Source organism: Salvelinus sp. IW2-2015, linkage group LG32, assembly GCF_002910315.2.
Source record: "Salvelinus sp. IW2-2015 linkage group LG32, ASM291031v2, whole genome shotgun sequence".
NCBI lineage: Eukaryota > Metazoa > Chordata > Actinopteri > Salmoniformes > Salmonidae > Salvelinus > Salvelinus sp. IW2-2015.
Genome location: NC_036871.1, coordinates 23292552 through 23311073, shown reverse-complemented (window position 1 = coordinate 23311073; position 18522 = coordinate 23292552). Strand labels below are relative to the sequence as shown.

The 18522-nt window shown below is 42.6% G+C and overlaps 1 protein-coding gene across 1 annotated transcript in view; it reads right to left on the bottom strand.

Annotated features, from left to right (window-relative positions):
• LOC111956296 (E3 ubiquitin-protein ligase HECW1-like) overlaps nucleotides 1-13961 on the bottom strand; it is a 56134-nt gene extending 42173 nt beyond the window's left edge. The window contains exons 1-3 of the mRNA XM_023976745.2: nucleotides 13788-13961; nucleotides 2302-2635; nucleotides 1743-1850 (exon numbers count right to left, since the gene is read on the bottom strand). Of these exons, the coding sequence (XP_023832513.1) occupies nucleotides 1743-1850; nucleotides 2302-2635; nucleotides 13788-13817 (472 nt within the window). The 5' untranslated portion in view covers nucleotides 13818-13961. The remainder of the gene's footprint in view (nucleotides 1-1742; nucleotides 1851-2301; nucleotides 2636-13787) is intronic.
• Nucleotides 13962-18522: the final 4561 nt, after the last annotated feature.

Sequence of the window (18522 nt, the reverse complement as noted above, 5' to 3'; positions counted from 1 at the left end):
CTAAATGGAGATGCTTGAGAATCAACACCACTGAGCCTACAGGGTGGCACACAGGCATCAGCGAATGGTATTGGCCAAAAGATTGATTGCTGTCTCTGCCTGGCCGGTTCCCTTCTCTCCACTGGGATTCTCTGCCTCTAACCCTATTACGGGGGCTGAGTCACTGGCATACTGGTGCTCTTCCATGCCGTCCCTAGGAGTGGGTTGAGTCACTGACGTGATCTTCCTGTCCGGGTTGGCACACCCCCTCAGGTTCGTGCCGTGGGGGAAGTCTTTGTGGGCTATACTCGGCCTTGTCTCAGGGTAGTATGTTGGTGGTTGAAGATATCCTACTAGTGGTGTGGGGGCTGTGCCTTGGCAAAGTGGGTGATGTTATATCCTGTCTGTTTGACCCTGTCCGGGTATTTATGCTGCAGTAGTTTATGTGTCGGGGGCAAGGGTGAGTCTGTTATATCTGGAGCATGTTTCATGTCTTATCCGGTGTCCTGTGTGAATTTAAGTATGCTCTCTCTAATTCTCTCTCTCTCTTTCTCTTTCTCTCGGAGGACCTGAGCCCTAGGACCATGCCTCAGGAATACCTGGCCTGATGACTCCTTGCTGTCCCCAGTCCACCTGGTCATGCTGCTGCTCCAGTTTCAACTGTTCTGCCTGCGGCTATGGAACCCTGACCTGTTCACTGGACGTGCTACCTTGTCCCGGACCCGCTGTTTTGGATGCTCTCTACTGCACCTGCTGTCTCTAACTCTGAATGATCGGCTATGAAAAGCCAACTGACATTTACTGCTGAGGTGCTGACCTGTTGCACCCTCTACAACCACTGTGATTATTATTATCTGACCCCGCTGGTCATCTATGAACGTTTTAACATCTTGGCCATGTACTGTTATAATCTCCACCCGGCACAGCCAGAAGAGGACTGGCCACCCCTCAGAGCCTGGTTCCTCTCTAGGTTTCTTCCTAGGTTCTGGCCTTTCTAGGGAGTTTTTCTTAGCCACCGTACTTCTACATCTGCATTGCTTGCTGTTTAGGGTTTTAGGCTGGGTTTCTTTTATATCGGCTGATGTTAAAAGGGCTTTATAAATAAATGTGATTGATTGATTGATTGATTGATTGATAGATATCTGATTCTTGCGAATGAGCTGTCCCTACTGACGAGGTGGGAGGAGCTCTTTGAGGGATGAGTCTTACTTTAGGTAAATAAACAATAAGCAGTGTTAGCTAAATAACAAAATCACCCACAGATGACAACGTATTACTTTAGCAGAACCAGATGAGAGGAGGATAGCACTATGGTAGTTACTCAAAGCTGCACTTTGTGTCTAAGCAGAGCTGTCCACACCGGGGCCTACTGTACTGTACAGTCAGTGTCGGTTCTCTAGTCTAGAGGAACTAATGGGATCATTTGGCTATATAAATTATGTCAATTATTTTATTTATGGGAATCTCTTCCAAATAGACTTGCTTTAATCTGTGCAGAGTAAGAAGTATTTGTGATTCTAAAGGGAAATCCTGAAACTTATGGAAGTCTGAAGATACAAAATGGTCACAATGGTAATGAGAAACAAAATAGTTATGAGATAGTTTCAGTGTTATGTAAAGATTTACAATATGCACTGACGAAGCAGTGTCCTGTTCTGAGTGCTAGATGCTACATCCGTTATAAAACAGCTCTCTCAGTGTGTGGGGGATGTAGTGTACTGTAATGTAGCTGGTTTTGGATGTATTTCCAGAAATACACTTACGCTCCACAAAATAGGAGTTGGCCTCAATTTTCCACACTATCTGGCCCTTATGCGAACCATTCACTCCGCGGCTCTTGTAGTCTAGAAAGTTCTCAGACGAAACTTCTTCTGAGAGAGACGAAAGAGAGGGAGGTAAGGTGAGATACAAAGTCCCATTACATTATCACCCAAGCATTGTCAGTTACCTGTGGATATGTAACATTAACTGTGCCTGAGCACCACAACACCACCTTTAGATTACCTCAAATGATAAGGGAAGGCAGACTGGACATGACCTGACCTAACATGACCTGAGTCATCGCATTGCTCTCTATGTAGTGTACATACAGTCCCTTTCAAATACTGTAGACTTGAATTAACACATTCTAGTTCTTGTCCTACACACCTCTTCCTCTTCCCCAAAAGCTAACTTCAAAGAAGATCACATGCATGTGTAACAGTTTACAAGATTGGAAATAAGCTGCTCTTCATCTCACTGTCTCTAGCTGCCTCACTATCATCTACTATTACGTATTGCTTTGGTCCCTTCTATGAAAATCACTGTTATGGCAGTGCTCACCGATGAGGTACATGCCGATCCAGTCCCCAGCGTCCACCTCCTCCTTGATGTTCCAGCAGATGAGGATGTCCTGGGTCTGACCGATGGCATAGAGCGAGGTGCTGACGGTGAGCGTTGAACGGCTGTGTGATGTCACCAGGTCTGTGTCGCTGGTCGAGCGGTGCATAATCGCCACGCCCTCGGGAAAGCCGTTCTGGAAGTTGACGTTAGGGAACTGCTCGGGATTGTAGCTGTGGCGGATCGGGTGCTTACAGCGCCGGCGGTTCTGGGACGAACGTGACGGGGATGCCATTGCTGCTAGTCCGAGTCCGAGAAACCTGTTCTGGTACAAGTTCTGGAGAAGAGGAGAGGAAAGAAGGAGAGAAACTGTGAATGTGGAGGATGGAGAGCTAGTACTGGAGAGAGTTTAGGGAGGCCAAATGTTAGCATTGTTATTTCTGCGTTTTTGAGATACATACTGTAGATGAAGTCCAATCAAAACTTTCATCGCCATGTTTAAGAACATTGCAGGTGTGTTTTTCTGTTGGTTTATTCTGGCAGACTAAGAGGTAGTGATTTGTACCATCCTGCAGAGAAAGTGGAGCTACAGTGGGAATATTACCAGCAGGAAATATAATCCTAAAATCTTTTGGAAGTTTCTCCACTATGTAGCAATAACTTATGAGTGGGAGGAGAGACAACAATGCCTAGTTAATGAAGAGGGAGCAGCACAGTGCTATGAGTGAGGAACACTCGAGGGCCCTGTCCCGCTCAGACTGTTCAGAGGGGACTGAGTGTGCTGCCTCTCTCATATGTTTACATTGCCAAAGCAAGTGAAATAGCTGATAAACAAAAGTTAAATAAACAATAAAATAATGAACAGTAAACATTATACTCACAAAGTTTCAAAGGAATGGAGTGTTCAAAACAGTCTGCATGGATTTAATGAAGCCTATGGATTGAGTAGAATATAATATAACTTTATTGCGCCAAGGATGCATGTAGTTACATGTAGTTATTACCAAGCATGAGATTCCCACATTGTAGCCTGTAGATTGAATGTATTCACTGATCATGTACTCTACCTTTGCAAATAAAGGTGCGGTTCAGGTATGAATGTCATCCGCATGGTCCTAAAGCACACCGTTGCCTCGTTTTCTAATAATATTCCAATGATAAAACTGGGGGGGGGACGGACAAAAATGCAATTTCAGAAAGTGAAAGTTGCACCCCTAAATTATACACTTCAACAGTGTTTACCAATCCTGCCCATGGGACAGCAATGTTTACACATTATAACTACGGAATAGACTAGAAACATGATTTAACTAGTGAAAGGCTGATTTGTAACTGATACACAGAAATAGATTTTAAAAACAGTACACTACACTTCCTATGCATTATGTAAATACTCTAAAACCGGTTCATCTCAATATCTACTTTCCTTCATCTGCACTGATCTGAGGACACAGGATAGGTGTAGTATTTCATCAAATGAGAGACTTCATTTCAACTAGGAGAGAATGTGAAACGCTTTATTGAAAGAAGTTCATTATCCAAGTGTTATAAATACATAATACATGCATTCTAATTGTAATCTTATATTATAAATAGAAGGTCAATCTGTAGTTCAATGCACATCTGGTGTGCATGATAAAAACAGAGGAATAAAGAGGAGGTGAGGAGAGAGGTGTGAGAGAGTGTAAAAAACAGAAAGGAAAAGAGGAGCAGGGATGACCGCATATGATTCATGGATTACAGTGCGACTAAACGTAATATTCTCTCAGTTCATCACAATTGCATAATAGTGTCTCTCGTGGTGTCTCCCCAGTTGGCCCGAAGGTTATCTTAAGAGCGGGAGAGGTGGCGATGACRGGACTGGGGGTTGACATCCTCTCTCACATCAAAACATACCTGCAGACGAGAGACAGATGGAGAGAGAGATAAAATACAAACAACACAAGGCTTAATCATGCTGACACTGTCAGTCATCATAATCATCAGGTGGTAAAATGCTAAACTGTCCTTGGATCATTAACTCTGGGACTACTACATCTCTAGCTGTATTTCAATGTAAAGCATCTTTTTAATAATACTTCCTGTTGACCCGACCAAGTGACCTCTCACCTCTGATCATACTGTGCCCTCTATGTAGCCACTTCAGATGCGGGAGGGGTTCACCGACACAGCTGATATAACCTAGAGGATTTAGGCAGAAGGGGGGAAGAGGGAGGAAGTGAAGGAGAGAGACTGTTATTTAGAAAATAAGGTAGTTGAAGAGACAGTGTTCAACAGGAATCTGTGTGTCGCCTCACCCGTTGTCCACACTAAGTGGCTGAAGAGTACTTTATACTGAAAAACATACAGACACACGATGACAAACAATATAGCGTTTTCTACATTATTTTCTACATAAATAGAAATAATGAACGTGTCTTACTATTCTCCATGGTTGGCCCTCTTGCCTGTTCTTTGAAGGTGGAAGGAGCCACAGTTATACACCTGAGCCTGCTTACTGCACAACACAATCCATCAATCAGATTGATACACGAGTGTGTAGCTGTGGGTTATAGGGTGTCTAATTGTTCTTCATTTTCAATATGGGTGACTCTTAAAGGAGCCTGTTCTGTTTTTGTACAGACATTACCCTTACCTAAACTGTGAATTGAATAAATGCAGTTGACATAGCGAAGTAAATGGAAGAATACACTTATTGCAATGTGGATGGCTCTTAAGAGCCTTTGGTTGTGCATAGTCTAGTCTATGGTGTTGCCAGGGAACAGCACCCTCTTCGAAGAAGTAAGAGGTGAAGATCTCCCGCACACAGATTGCCTCCTGTGCTGCGTTGTTAGCGCCCATCCTTGAAARATCCTGCAGAGAAGCAGACCTCTCCTCTGGCACGTGGTAGCGAGCTGCAGATCCCCTCCTGGTCCTCATGTACATTCTCATGAAGTTATGCAGGACACAGGTAGGCAGTCCCAGATGGCCCTGGCCACCCAACCGTGCAGTGCCCTACACAGAAACTGTAGGCAATCGTTTTGAAGGAATCTCCAGTTGCAAGGTATCTGTAGGAATATGGAAGATAGTCATTATTAGACTTTTACATCACCAGGTCATTGTGGATTTCTAAAGAATAATATCTCTTATAACAAATCATGATAACATTGGAAGGACAGATGCATGTGGGCATGTGTAGCACGTGACAATAGCAGGATCATATCAAAGATAGCATCACAAATAATAATAATACAGTTGAAGTCGGAAGTTTACATACACCTTAGCCAAATACATTTAAACTCMGTTTTTCACAATTCCTGACATTTAATCCTAGTAAAAATTCCCTGTCTTAGGTCAGTTTGAATCACCACTTTATTTTAAGATTGTGAAATGTCAGAATAAAAGTAGAGAGAAAGATTTATTTCAGCTTTTATTTCTTTCATCACATTCCCAGTGGGACAGAAGTTTACATACACTCAATTAGTATTTGGTAGCATTGCTTTTAAATTGTTTAACTTGGGTCAAACATTTTGGGTAGCCTCCACAAGCKTCCCACAATAAGTTGGGTGAATTTTGGCCCATTCCTCCTGACAGAGCTGGTGTAACGGAGTCAGGTTTGTAGGCCTCGTTCACGCTTTTTCAGTTCTGCCCACAACTTTTCTATGGAATTGAGGTCAGGGCTTTGTGTTGGCCAATCCAATACCTTGACTTTGTTGTCCTTAAGCCATTTTGCCACAACTTTGGAAGTATGCTTGGCGTCATTGTCCATTTGGAAGACCCATTTGCGACCAAGCTTTAACTTCCTGACTGATGTCTTGAGATGTTGCTTCAATATATCCACATACTTTTCCTCCCTCATGATGCCATCTATTTTGTGAAGTGCACCAGTCCCTCCTGCAGCAAAGCACCCCCACAACATGATGCTGCCACCCCCRTGCTTCACGGTTGGGATGGTGTTCTTCGGCTTGCAAGCTTCCCCCTTTTTCCTGAAAACATAACAATGGTCATTATGGACAAACAGTTCTATTTTTGTTTCATCAGACCAGAGGACATTTCTCCAAAAAGTACGATCTTTGTCCCCATGTGCAGTTGCAAACCGTAGTCTGGCTTTTTTATGGCGGTTTTGGAGCAGTGGCTTCTTCCTTGCTGAGCGGCCTTTCAGGTTGTGTCGATATAGGACTCGTTTTACTGTGGATATAGATACTTTTCTACCCGTTTCCTCCAGCATCTCCACAAGGTCCTTTGCTGTTGTTCTGGGATTGATTTGCAGTTTTGCACCAAAGTACGTTCATCTCTAGGAGACAGAACGTGTCTCCTTCCTGAGTGGTATGACGGCTGCGTGGTCCCATGGTGTTGATACTTGCGTACTATTGCTTGTACAGATGAATGTGGTACCTTCAGGTGTTTGGAAACTGCTGCCAAGGATGAACCAGACTTGTGGAGGTCTACACTTTTTTCTGAGGTCTTGGCTGATTTCTTTTGATTTTCCCATGATGTCAAGCAAAGAGGCACTGAGTTTGAAGGTAGGCCTTGAAATACATGCACAGGTGCACCTCCAATTGACTCAAATTATGTCAATTAGCCTATCAGAAGCTTCTAAAGCCATGACATAATTTTCTGGAATTTTCCAAGCTGTTTAAAGGCACAGTCAACTTTGTGTATGTAAACTTCTGACCCACTGGAATTGTGATACAGTAAATTATAAGTGAAATTATCTGTCTGTAAACAATTGTTGGGAAAATGACTTGTGTCATGCACAAAGTAGATGTCCTAACGGACTTGCCAAAACTATAGTTTGTTACCAAGGAATTTGTGGAGTGGTTGAAAAACGAGTTTTAATGACTCCAACCTAAGTATATGCAAACTTCCGAMTTCAACTGTACATAAACACCACTTGAAGCTTGATGATGAGTTGATCATTTGAATCARCTGTGTAGTGCTAAGGCAAAAACAAAAATGTGCACCCCTTTGAGTCCCCAGGACCAGGACTAAGAACCACTGCTCTTCATTGGGACCTCTTCATCTGCAAACAGAGCTTTCAAAGCTCTCTGTATCTGAGGGCATAAAACATTGCAATAAACAGACTTCATTTTACTCAAATTAGACAGCACTGAAAATGATGTTACTATATCTCTGTTCTCACTTCTAGGGACTGTAACTACACAAAAGTACCTGCCCTATCCAGAATAGCCTACTCTTTGACAGTTTGACAGTTGGGGCTGCTGTCCTTTCACCCTTCTCAATGGCTGTTACCTAGCTACCTACAAATGCATTAGGAGTTTGTTTTTACAATGATAAATACATCTTGACACCTAGCTAAAATTAGGTTAGGTAGCTGGTGATATTTAATTAACTTCGCTACACAGTATGTAAAGTTGGCTAGATAGCTAATAGCTAACTGCTACGTTAGCAGTTCATTTGAGTTAGCTTGCACAATAGCTAGTTAGCTAATAATACATTGTTAATATATTTTTTTTTACTGTATTTACTTACTTGAATAGGTTCTCCCAGCCATGTGAACGATTGGAAACAGGGCAGCAAAGTTTGTTTGTCACCAGAGCGGTTTAGAGCATATTACTATTTACCTGTGAATAAATTCATGAAATAAAGAATGGATGAAACTATTTACTAACCAGACCTTCATACAAACTTGCTATGCTGAATTCTTGACGCACAGTCGAACGTGCTGCTATATGCTGCCAGCACACCCACAAGTGAGCCACTCTGGGCGGCCGGAGCGGCAAGCGGCACCGAGTACTAATGTACACAATCCATTATTGTTATTTTATTGTGTTACTAGTTCGTTATTTTTTTTTTTGCTAATCTTTTCTTACTTTTTAATTCTGCATTGCTGGGAAAGGGCTCGTAAGTAAGTATTTCACAGTAAAGTCTACACCTGTTGTATTTGTGTGACAAATACAATTTTATTTGATGTAGGCTAAATTTGGACTCAGGATCAGGAGTGTCGAAATATGATTTCTTTCAGCATCTTGAGAGAATGCTAATGCACAGTTAGATAGGTTCTGTAGAGGTGTTATCTTTATCAGCATCATAAAAGCTGATAGTATTTCAATCACATCAAATATGCATTCAAGCCAAACTGAAATATTATCAGAAACATGTTGGGTTGTTTTCACAGCTTTCTATTTCTTACAAATGGTCAAACTGATGTCATTTGGAAATGTTGCACAGAAAAACTCCAGTAYTTTTGTTCTTGCATTTTCTCCCCGTTTCCTAAACGTCTTTGCTATGTGAAAGAAGCAGAGATGACAAAGAAAACTTTACCAATGTCAACTAGATTGAAGCATTCGTTCTATCAATTTATTACATTATTCTGGTGAGCAAGAGTTTATTTAGTGTTCTAGGGCAACATATAATGACAGAAGAGAAGCTCCATATACAGTATCTAATTATAGACAAGTTGACTGCCATCTCTGACTGTAGCCTACGGCGCATTTTCTATATTAGCGCGTTAGGGTCGGGTGCAGGCCTCAGATTTTCACTTTATCACATACAGGAAAGTATTCAGACCCCTTAACTTTTTCCACATTTTGTTACCTTACAGCCTTAATTACAAAGCGAAAACAGGTTTAGACAATTTTGGAAATATATTAAAAATAAAAACAGAAATACCTTATTTACATAAGTATACAGACCCTTTGCTATGAGAGTCGAAATTGAGCTCCGGTGCATCCTGTTTCCATTGATGATCCTTGAGATGTTTCTACAACTTGATTGGAGTCCACCTGTGGTAAATTCAATTGAATGGACATGATCTGGAAACGCACACACCTGTCTATATAAAGGTCCTACAGTTCACAGTGCATGTCAGAGCAAAAACCAAGCTATGAGGTCAAAGGAATTGTCCGTAGAGGCACTGACCTGGGGAAGGGTACCAAAGCATTTCTGCAGCATTGAAGGTCCCCAAGAACACAGTGACCTCCATCATTCTGAAATGGAAGAAGTATGGAACCACCAATACTTCCTAGAGCTGAACAATTGGGGGAGAAGAACCTTGGTCAGGGAGGTGACCAAGAACCCGATGGTAACTTTGACAGAGCTCTAGAGTTCCTCTGTGGAGGTGGGATAACCTTCCAGAAGGACAACCATCTCTGCAGCACTTCACCAATCAGGGCTTTATGGTAGAGTGGCCAGACAGAAGCCACTCCTCAGTAAAAGGCACATGACAGCATGCTTGGAGTTTGCCAAAAGGCACTTAAAGACTATCAGACCATGAGAAAAAAATATACTCTGGTCTGACGAAACCAAGATTGAACTCTTTGGCCTGAATGCCAAGCGTCATGTCTGGAGGAAACCTGGCACCATCCCTACGGTGAAGCATGGTGGTGGCAACATCATGCTGTGGGGATGTTTTTTAGTGTCACAGACTGGGAGACTAGTCATGATTGAGGAAAAAATGAACGGAGGAAAGTACAGACAGATCCTTGATGAAAACCTGCTCCAGAGCGCTCAGGACCTCAGACTGGGGTGACGGTTCACCCTCCAAGGGGACAACAAACCTAAGCACACAGCCAAGACAACGCAGGAGTGTCTTCCGGACAAGTCTCTTGAAATGTCCTTGAGTGGCCTAGCCAGAGCCCGGACTTGAACCCGATCGAACATCTCTGGAGAGACTTGAAAATAAGCTGTGCAGCAAAGCTCCCCATCCAACCTGACAGAGCTTCAGAGGATCTTGCAGAGAAGAAAGGGAGAAACTCCGCAAATACAGGTGTGCCAAGCTTGTAGCATCATACCAAGAAGACTTGAGGCTGTAATCGCTACAAAAAGGTGCTTCAAACAAGTACTGAGTAAAAGGGTCTGAATACCTACGTAAATGTGAGATTTCAGTTTTTTATTTATTTTTATAAATTAGCAACATTTTCTAAAAAACTGTTTTTGCTTTGTCATTGTGGGGCAATTTTACTTGTCAATCTCTGCTGTGTGTGCAGGTTAATTGATGATATATATATTTTTTAATCAATTATTGAAAAAGTCTAGGGGTCTGAATACTTTCTGAAGGCACTGTATTTCGGGCAGGTGCGGTTGAACAAACCACTAGTGCACACACACACATTCACAACCTCCCCACACACACACACACACACACACACACACACACACACACACACACACACCACACACACACACACACACACACACACCACACACACACACACACACACACACACACACACACACACACACACACATTGTCTCTATTCAGTCACTACTCAGTCAATGCTGGCCAAGTGAAAGATGACGATATGTCTGTTAGTCTGCCCGGGCAGCTGGCCAACACAATAGACAAGACCCCTACTCCGCGCTGAGAACAATCCACCAACACAATGACCCCTCAATAGCCTGTCTCATTATAGCCACTTTCTGGCCCTCCAGTGTGGAAGTACATGCAGCTGCCAAGCATCCTCTTCAACAACTCTGCCACTGTTCTTCAGCAACAAGGTCACTTGTCTGCCTTGATACAACCTCTGTATGGATGGAATGCCACCATACACAACACACACTGTTTAAAAAATATTTGAGCGGAAGTAAAAAAAGAAAGGAAGAGCAGGGAAGAATGTGACAATTTTACTTGTCAATCTCTGCTGTGTGTGCAGGTTAAGTAGAATAATTGGGTAGATAGAATAGTTGAGTAGATAAAATAGGTTAAGGTATACAGTAAAAGCTTCATATTAAAACACCAGACAGAGAAAATACTACAGTACAGTGGTTTATTCTCTGTCTATCTCTGAGTTGGCCTATTACTTAACTGCTTTTAGGAGCCATATGAGATAACTTGGCTCAGTGATCATCAGTTTCCCTGTACTATCTGCACTGTGCMGCAATTGAAGACATTAGTCCACTTACATAATACAGTAGGCCAGGCCTACATAGCTCTTCTTTCACATGAGCTCCCAACCAATTAATACATGCAGGGATGCAGACAGTAAAATTACCCTCCTTATCACCTTTAAAGGCTGCCAAGTCATTATAACAATATCACTATACTAGTAGAATGAAGGAGAGTTGTAAATCCCTTGTGATTAAATACAGTAAAAAGGTTGAGTGAAATACCTTTTCCAAGTTTTGTGGAGAAGTCTTGCTGTAAAAAGAAAAGATGCCTCTACAAAGTTGGATAGTTGCCAGCATGATGCATGGAAATGCCCCACTGTAATGAATCCCATACTGTAGGCCTACTACCTCCACATAAAGCTCATGATTTTAATCTAATTGGATTTACTCACTGAGACGAATCTGAAGAATAGGACCTGGTGCACTATCATCCCGGCATCACAAATTACACTACAGTGAATCAGCAGCGTGAGGCTAAACAAACCACATAGCTGATCGCAGTGTGCAGTGTGCAACCATGGGAACGCAGCTAGGACAATATGGCTGAATTTAGACAGGCAGCCCAATTCTGATGTTTTTTTCAATAATTGGTCTTTTGACCAATCAGACCAACTCTGAAAAATATCTGATGTGAAAAGATCTGATGTGATTGGTCAAAAGACAAATGAGTGGAAAWAAATATCAGAAAAAGGCTGCCTGTCTAAAAGCAGTCTATATAGCATTCTGTTGCATCCAGATACTGAGATCCTGATACTGAGTGTCTTATTCACGGCACTAGATTAGCAGCAACATCATAAATATCCTTCCAGTCAAAGGAGCAATGTTCAGTCCTCCTAATGCAGCTCTGCACTGGGGCTGCCTTGCTGGTTGGTTAGATGACTCACTCAATGCATTTTTAAACTATGTATTGAGCGGTGGCTCAGCATTCTTCTTCCTTCTGCTCATTTAAATCCACAGGGCTAAACCAAGCAGGACTGGAGCAGGGAGGTGCATTTTGGGGGATTTTGTAAAAGTGCTCTCCCCTCTCTCATCCATTTAGGAGCTCTACTGTTACTACTCCATGCCCAGAGACTTAAAGGAAGACAATAGATACATCTTGATTAAATGTGCTCAGTAAGGTGTATCAAATAGATCAATTCTCCTTCAAATACATGACAGTATAGTAGGCCTAATATATACCAGCCACTAAGAGGTGGCAGGGGTGATGAATTAGGCCCTCAAATCCATACCAAATGTAAGTGTATAATGGCTGCAGACAGTTGGCAGGCAAGGAAATACAATCCCTCTCCAACTTTTATGAGGCTGGGAGATTAGTGAGTATTGGAGACAGCAGAGAACAGAGAGTTTACAAGTAGATCCTGACTATACAAAAGCCTGAAGGAGCTTGAGGAACAAACAAAGAAATAGTTCAAATTAGTGTGAATTGCTACAAATCCACATGGAGAGTTTAACCAGAAGTTCAAAGATATGGAGAGATAAGAGGTAGGATAAAACAGGGTATTCTGTGGTTATGTCTCCTTGTTGTTTTAATAAATCAGCAACTCCGGTCAGTGTCTCTGTCATAATTTGCCCCAGGCAGTTTTACTATATTTTCTTTACACTGAACTATTCCACTTGACTTACATTGAGTAAAACCAAGTAAAGAAAATGCTGTATAAACGCCTAGCAGCATTGCCAGTTCATAAAAGATTGTTTATGGGGGCAACCCACACATGCCAAATAAAATGTATTACATTTTCCTTTCCTTGATCGACAATATGACAGACACTGAAACTGTAGCAGGAATATTATCTTGATTTTCCATATACCTTTCTTGTATTCATAGACCTTTCACTGTGAACAAGCTGTCTCCTCCACAGTGGTGATTTTAACATGGATCAATAGACTGCGGGTCCCCCTTCTACATGGAAGCTTGAGTCTTTGGCAGTTACAGATGAATCAATAGTAATCTGGTCAATCTCTCTGCTACTGATCAGGATTATTGCTATTACTGCTACTTGATCAGGATTACTGCTATTACTGCTACTCTGAGCACTGACTGCCTTTYATGATGAAAACAGTCTCTATCTCCCTGTGCTGTGTTGAACGGGCTGGAACAGCCTGTGTGTTGTAGGCGGCCTATGGTAATAGTAGTACTATGGTAGCAGTAGTACTTTAGTAAATTACAAATATTGCCTTCCTCCTTATCTCACCACTCCATTCTATGTAGTGTTGTATTTTAGATTCAAACACAGACACAGAGCAAGAGACTCTCTCTCTCGCTCTCTCATATTATGGTGGGGCATCCCTATAGGATTGACCTACTCTGACTTGGTTATACAGACTCGATCAAAACACACCCTGCGAATGGAATGCCTAAATCAATACTCACTTTCAAATATCAACAAACACTGCTAGACCTTTCATAGTCAGGCATAGTAGTAAGCTACAGTACAGGGGTGAATTTTAGTGGCTGGCCATTATTTAGAGCATCCATGGAAACAATCTCGTTGTTTGAGAAAATACGAGGCGTCAACCTCAGTCAGTATTATTTTGTAGCACATAGAACTCGTGATCCCATGCATCAAAATTAACTAGAGATCGATTCAGACACGAGCACGTATCAATTTAGCCACGACTATCTTATTCACAGATGGACAACTAAATGTATCTAAACGTACCTGGGTCAGTGTCACCTGCCTTTGAATCATACTAGATGAAACTTCAAATTCTTATGGCATTTCTCCTGTTTGGTTGTTCTAAGAATAATATATCGCATATCCTCCGTTGGGCCATGTTCCAGCTTTGTCGGACGATTTTYTGAACATTCGTACGGCGATGCTGCTGTGCAGTGGTCTTTCTCTTGGGTACCACAATGCTTCGACCAATAGCGGACCATTTTGCATCAATTTAGCCTCTGTTTCGCTGCCCCCGCCCATGCACGCATCACGCACAAATTAAAGGCCTGCGCTTTGCAAGGCACTCGCACGCATATCAAAATTACGTATTTATACTGAACAAAAATATAAATGCAACATGCAACACTTTTACAGTTCATATAAGAACATCAATCAATTGAAATACATTAATTATTCCCTAATCTATGGATTTCACATGACTGGGCAGGGGAGCCAGGACCAGCCAATCAGAATGAGTTTTTTCCCACGAAAGGCTTTTATGACAGACAGAAATACTCCTCAGTAAAATTTGAGGGAAATTAGCTTTCGTGCTATGAAAAATGTATGTGATTTTCTATTTTAGCTCATGAAACATGGGACCAAGACTTTACATGTATATATTTGTTCAGTGTATATAAACTCAGCAAAAAAATAAACGTCCTCTCACTGTCAACTGCGTTTATTTTCAGCAAACTTAACATGTGTAAATATTTGTATGAACATAACAAGATTCAACAACTGAGACATAAACTGAACAAGTTCCACAGACATGTGACTAACAGAAATGGAATAACGTGTTCCTTAACAAAGGGGGGGTCAAAATCAAAAGTAACAGTCAGTATCTGGTGTGGCCACCAGCTGCATTAAGTACTTCAGTGCATCTCCTCCTCATGGACTGCACCAGATTTGCCAGATCTTGCTGATTAAGAATTTGCTGTTCTTGACGTGAGATGTCACCCCACTCTTTCACCAAGGCACCTGCAAGTTCCCGGACATTTCTGGGGGGAATGGCCCTAGCCCTCACCCTCTGATCCAAACAGGTCCCAGACGTGCTCAATGGAATTTAGATCCGGGCTCTTCGCTGCCATAGCAGAATACTGACATTCCTGTCTTGCAGGAAATCCAGCCACAGAACGAGCAGTATGGCTGGTGGCATTGTCATGCTGAAGGTCATGTTCAGGATGAGCCTGCAGAAAGGGTACCACAGGAGGGAGGAGGATGTCTTCCCCCTAAACGCACAGCGTTGAAGATTGCCTGCAATGACAACAAGCTCAGCCCGATGATGCTGTGATAGACTGCCCCAGACCATGACGGACCCTCCATCTCCAAATCCAATTCCGCTCCAGAGTACAGGCCTCGGTGTAACGCTCATTCCTTCGACGATAAACACGAATCCCGACCATCACCCCTGGTGAGACAAAACCGCCGACTCGCCAGTGAAGAGCACTTTTTGCCATCCTGTCTGGTCCAGCGACAGTGGGTTTGTGTCCATAGCGATGTTGTTTGCGGTATGTCTGGTGAGACCTGCCTTACAACAGGCCTACAAGCCCTCAGTCCAGCCCTCTCAGCCTATGCGGACAGTCTGAGCACTGATGGAGGGATTGTGCGTTCCTGGTGTAACTCGGAAGTTGTTGTTGCCATTCCGTACCTCCTGCAGGTGTGATGTTCGGAGTGTACCGATCTGTGCAGCTGTTGTTACACGTGGTTTGCCAATGCGAGGACGATCAGCTGTCCGTGCTGTCTCCCTGTAGCGCTGTCTTAGGCGTCTCACAGTACGGATATTGCAAATTTATTGCCCGGCCACATCTGCAGTCCTCATGCCTCCTTGCAGCATGCCTAAGGCACTTCACGCAGATGAGCAGGACCCTGGGCATCTTTCTTTTGGTGTTTTTCAGAGCAGTAGAAAGTCCTATTTAGTGTCCTAAGTTTTTCATAACTGTGACCTTAATTGCCTACCGTCTGCAAGCTGTAAGTGTCTTAACAAACCGTTCCACAGGTGCATTGTCATTAATTGTTTGTTAATGGTTCATTGAACAAGCATGGGAAAATAGTGTTTAAACCCTTTACAATGAAGATCTGTGAAGTTATTTAGATTTTTTACGAAATTATTCTTTGAAAGACAGGGTTCCTAATTTATTTTCACAAATGTACAGGTTTCCATAGGTTATGGGAAACCCAATTCCCCTCACCCACTTTTTTTCTTTCTCAAAAATGTAAAAATATATCAAAAAAATTTTGGATACTCAAAAGAAAAGAAAAGAAAAAAATTCTATTATATTATTGAAACAATGTGCTATTGTTTTGTGAGAATGCCAACAGGTGTGGTTCCCGTGGGGAAAGAATCTATTGGGAAAGGTTTCCGTGGGGTTGCCATGGAAGCCAAGAAGGGGAAGTGAGGTGTGTGTTGTGTGTGTGTGTGTGTGTGTGCTGTTGTGTGTGTGTGTGTGTTGTGTGTGTGTGTGTGTGTGTGGTGTGTGTGTGTGTGTTGTGTGTTGTGTGTGTGTGTGTGTGTGTGTGTGTGTGTGTGTTGTGTGTTGTGTGTGTGTGTGTGTGTGTGTGTGTGCTCAAACACACATGCATGTGGGGCTCTGGAGAGGAATTGTTTCCATCTGATGAATGTGCCTGAACTCAATTTTATACACTAATTGTAGTCTCACCCATTCATTTCTAATGACTGGTCATTTTTGACCGGGAACACAACAGGTATACAAAAGTTAAATAAAACACCCAAAATGTAATGAAAATCATTTAAATGTATTTTGTGTGTCCAGATGCCCTGTGTGGACAAAGTAATGGAACTCTATGACAATCAGATTAAATTAACTACATTTTTCAGAGAGAAAACRTGTCAATCGGTCCAATTCGACCAGAACACAACAGGAGGGTTAAGAAGTTAAGGAAAAAAAGTGTTAAGTAAAAAATAGATAACTAAAAAATAGAAAATAGAAAATAAAAGTAACAAATAATTCAACAGCAGCAGTAAAATAACAAGCAAGGCTATATACAGGTGCAACCGGTACAGAGTCAATGTGCTGGGGCACAGGTTAGTTGAGGTAATTGAGGTAATATGTACACTACCGGTCAAAAGTTTTAGAACAGTTTTAGAACACCTACTCATTCAGGTTTTTCTTTATTTTTTTTACTATTTTCTACATTGTAGAATAATAGTGAAGACGTCAAAAGTATGAAATATCACATACGGAATCATGTAGTAAGAAAAAAAGTGTTATATATATATATTTTATATTTGAGATTCTTCAAAGTAGCCATCCTATGCCTTGATGACAGCTGTCACGCCCTGACCTTATTTCCTTTTTTATGTCTCTATTTTGGTTTGGTCAGGGCGTGAGTTGGGGTGGGCATTCTATGTTTTGTGTTCTATGTTTTCTATTTCTGTGTGTTTGGCCGGGTGTGGTTCTCAATCAGAGGCAGCTGTCTATCGTTGTCTCTGATTGAGAACCATACTTAGGTAGCCTTTTCCCACCTGTGTTTTGTGGGTAGTTGTTTTCTGTCTGTACCAGACAGGACTGTTTCGTTTCGTTCTCTTTGTTATTTTGTTTAGTGTTCTGTTGTTTTTTATAAATGAACATGAACACTTACCACGCTGCGCTTTGGTCCGACTACTCTTCATCTGACGACGAAAAGCGMTACAGAACTACCCACCACCAAAGGACCAAGCAGCGCGGTAACGAGGAGCAGAGGGTTCACACGGGGAGATTGGCGGAGTCAGGCGATAGACCTGAGCCAACTCCCCGTGCTTACCGGAAGCAGCGTGGTACTGGTCAGGCACCGTGTTATGCGGTGAAGTGCACGGTGTCGCCAATGTGCGCTCATAGCCCGGAGCGCTATAGGCCAGCCCCCCGCAAGTGCCATGCGAGAGTGGACATCCAGCCAGGGCGGATTGTGCCAGCTCAGCGTGTTTGGTCTCCGGTGCGCCGTTTTGACCCAGGRTATCCTGCGCCGGCTCTGCGTACTGTGTCTCCGGGGCGCTGGAAGGGTGCTACTTAGGTAGGCTTTTCCCACCTGTGTTTTCAAATCAAATCAAATGTATTTATATAGCCCTTCTTACATTAGCTGAAATCTCAAAGTGCTGTACAGAAACCCAGCCTAAAACCCCAAACAGCAAGCAATGCAGGTGTAGAAGCACGGTGGCTAGGAAAAACTCCCTAGAAAGGCCAAAACCTAGGAAGAAATCTAGAGAGGAACCAGGCTATGAGGGGTGTCCTCTTCTGGCTGTGCCGGGTGGAGATTATAACAGAACATGGCCAAGATGTTCAAATGTTCATAAATGACCAGCATGGTCAAATAATAATAATAATCACAGTAGTTGTCGAGGGTGCAGCAATCAGCACCTCAGGAGTAAAGTTAGTTGGCTTTTCATAGCCGATCATTAAGAGTATCTCTACCGCTCCTGCGGCTCTAGAGAGTTAAAACAGCAGTCTGACAGGTAGCACTTCCGAACAGTCAGGTCCATAGCCCAGGCAGAACAGTTGAACCTGGGAGCAGCAGCACGGCCAGTGTGACTGGGACAGCAAGAGTCATCATGCCAGTAGTCCTGAGCGCATGTCTAGGCTCTACGGTCCTCTCCTGAGAGAGAGAAAGCAAGAGAGAAAAGACACAATTAGAAGAGCCTCTTAAATCTTCAAGGCACCGATAGACAGGAGAAGTTACTCCAGATATAACAAACTACCCCTAGCCCCCCGACACCATAAACTACTACGTCATAAATACTGAGGCT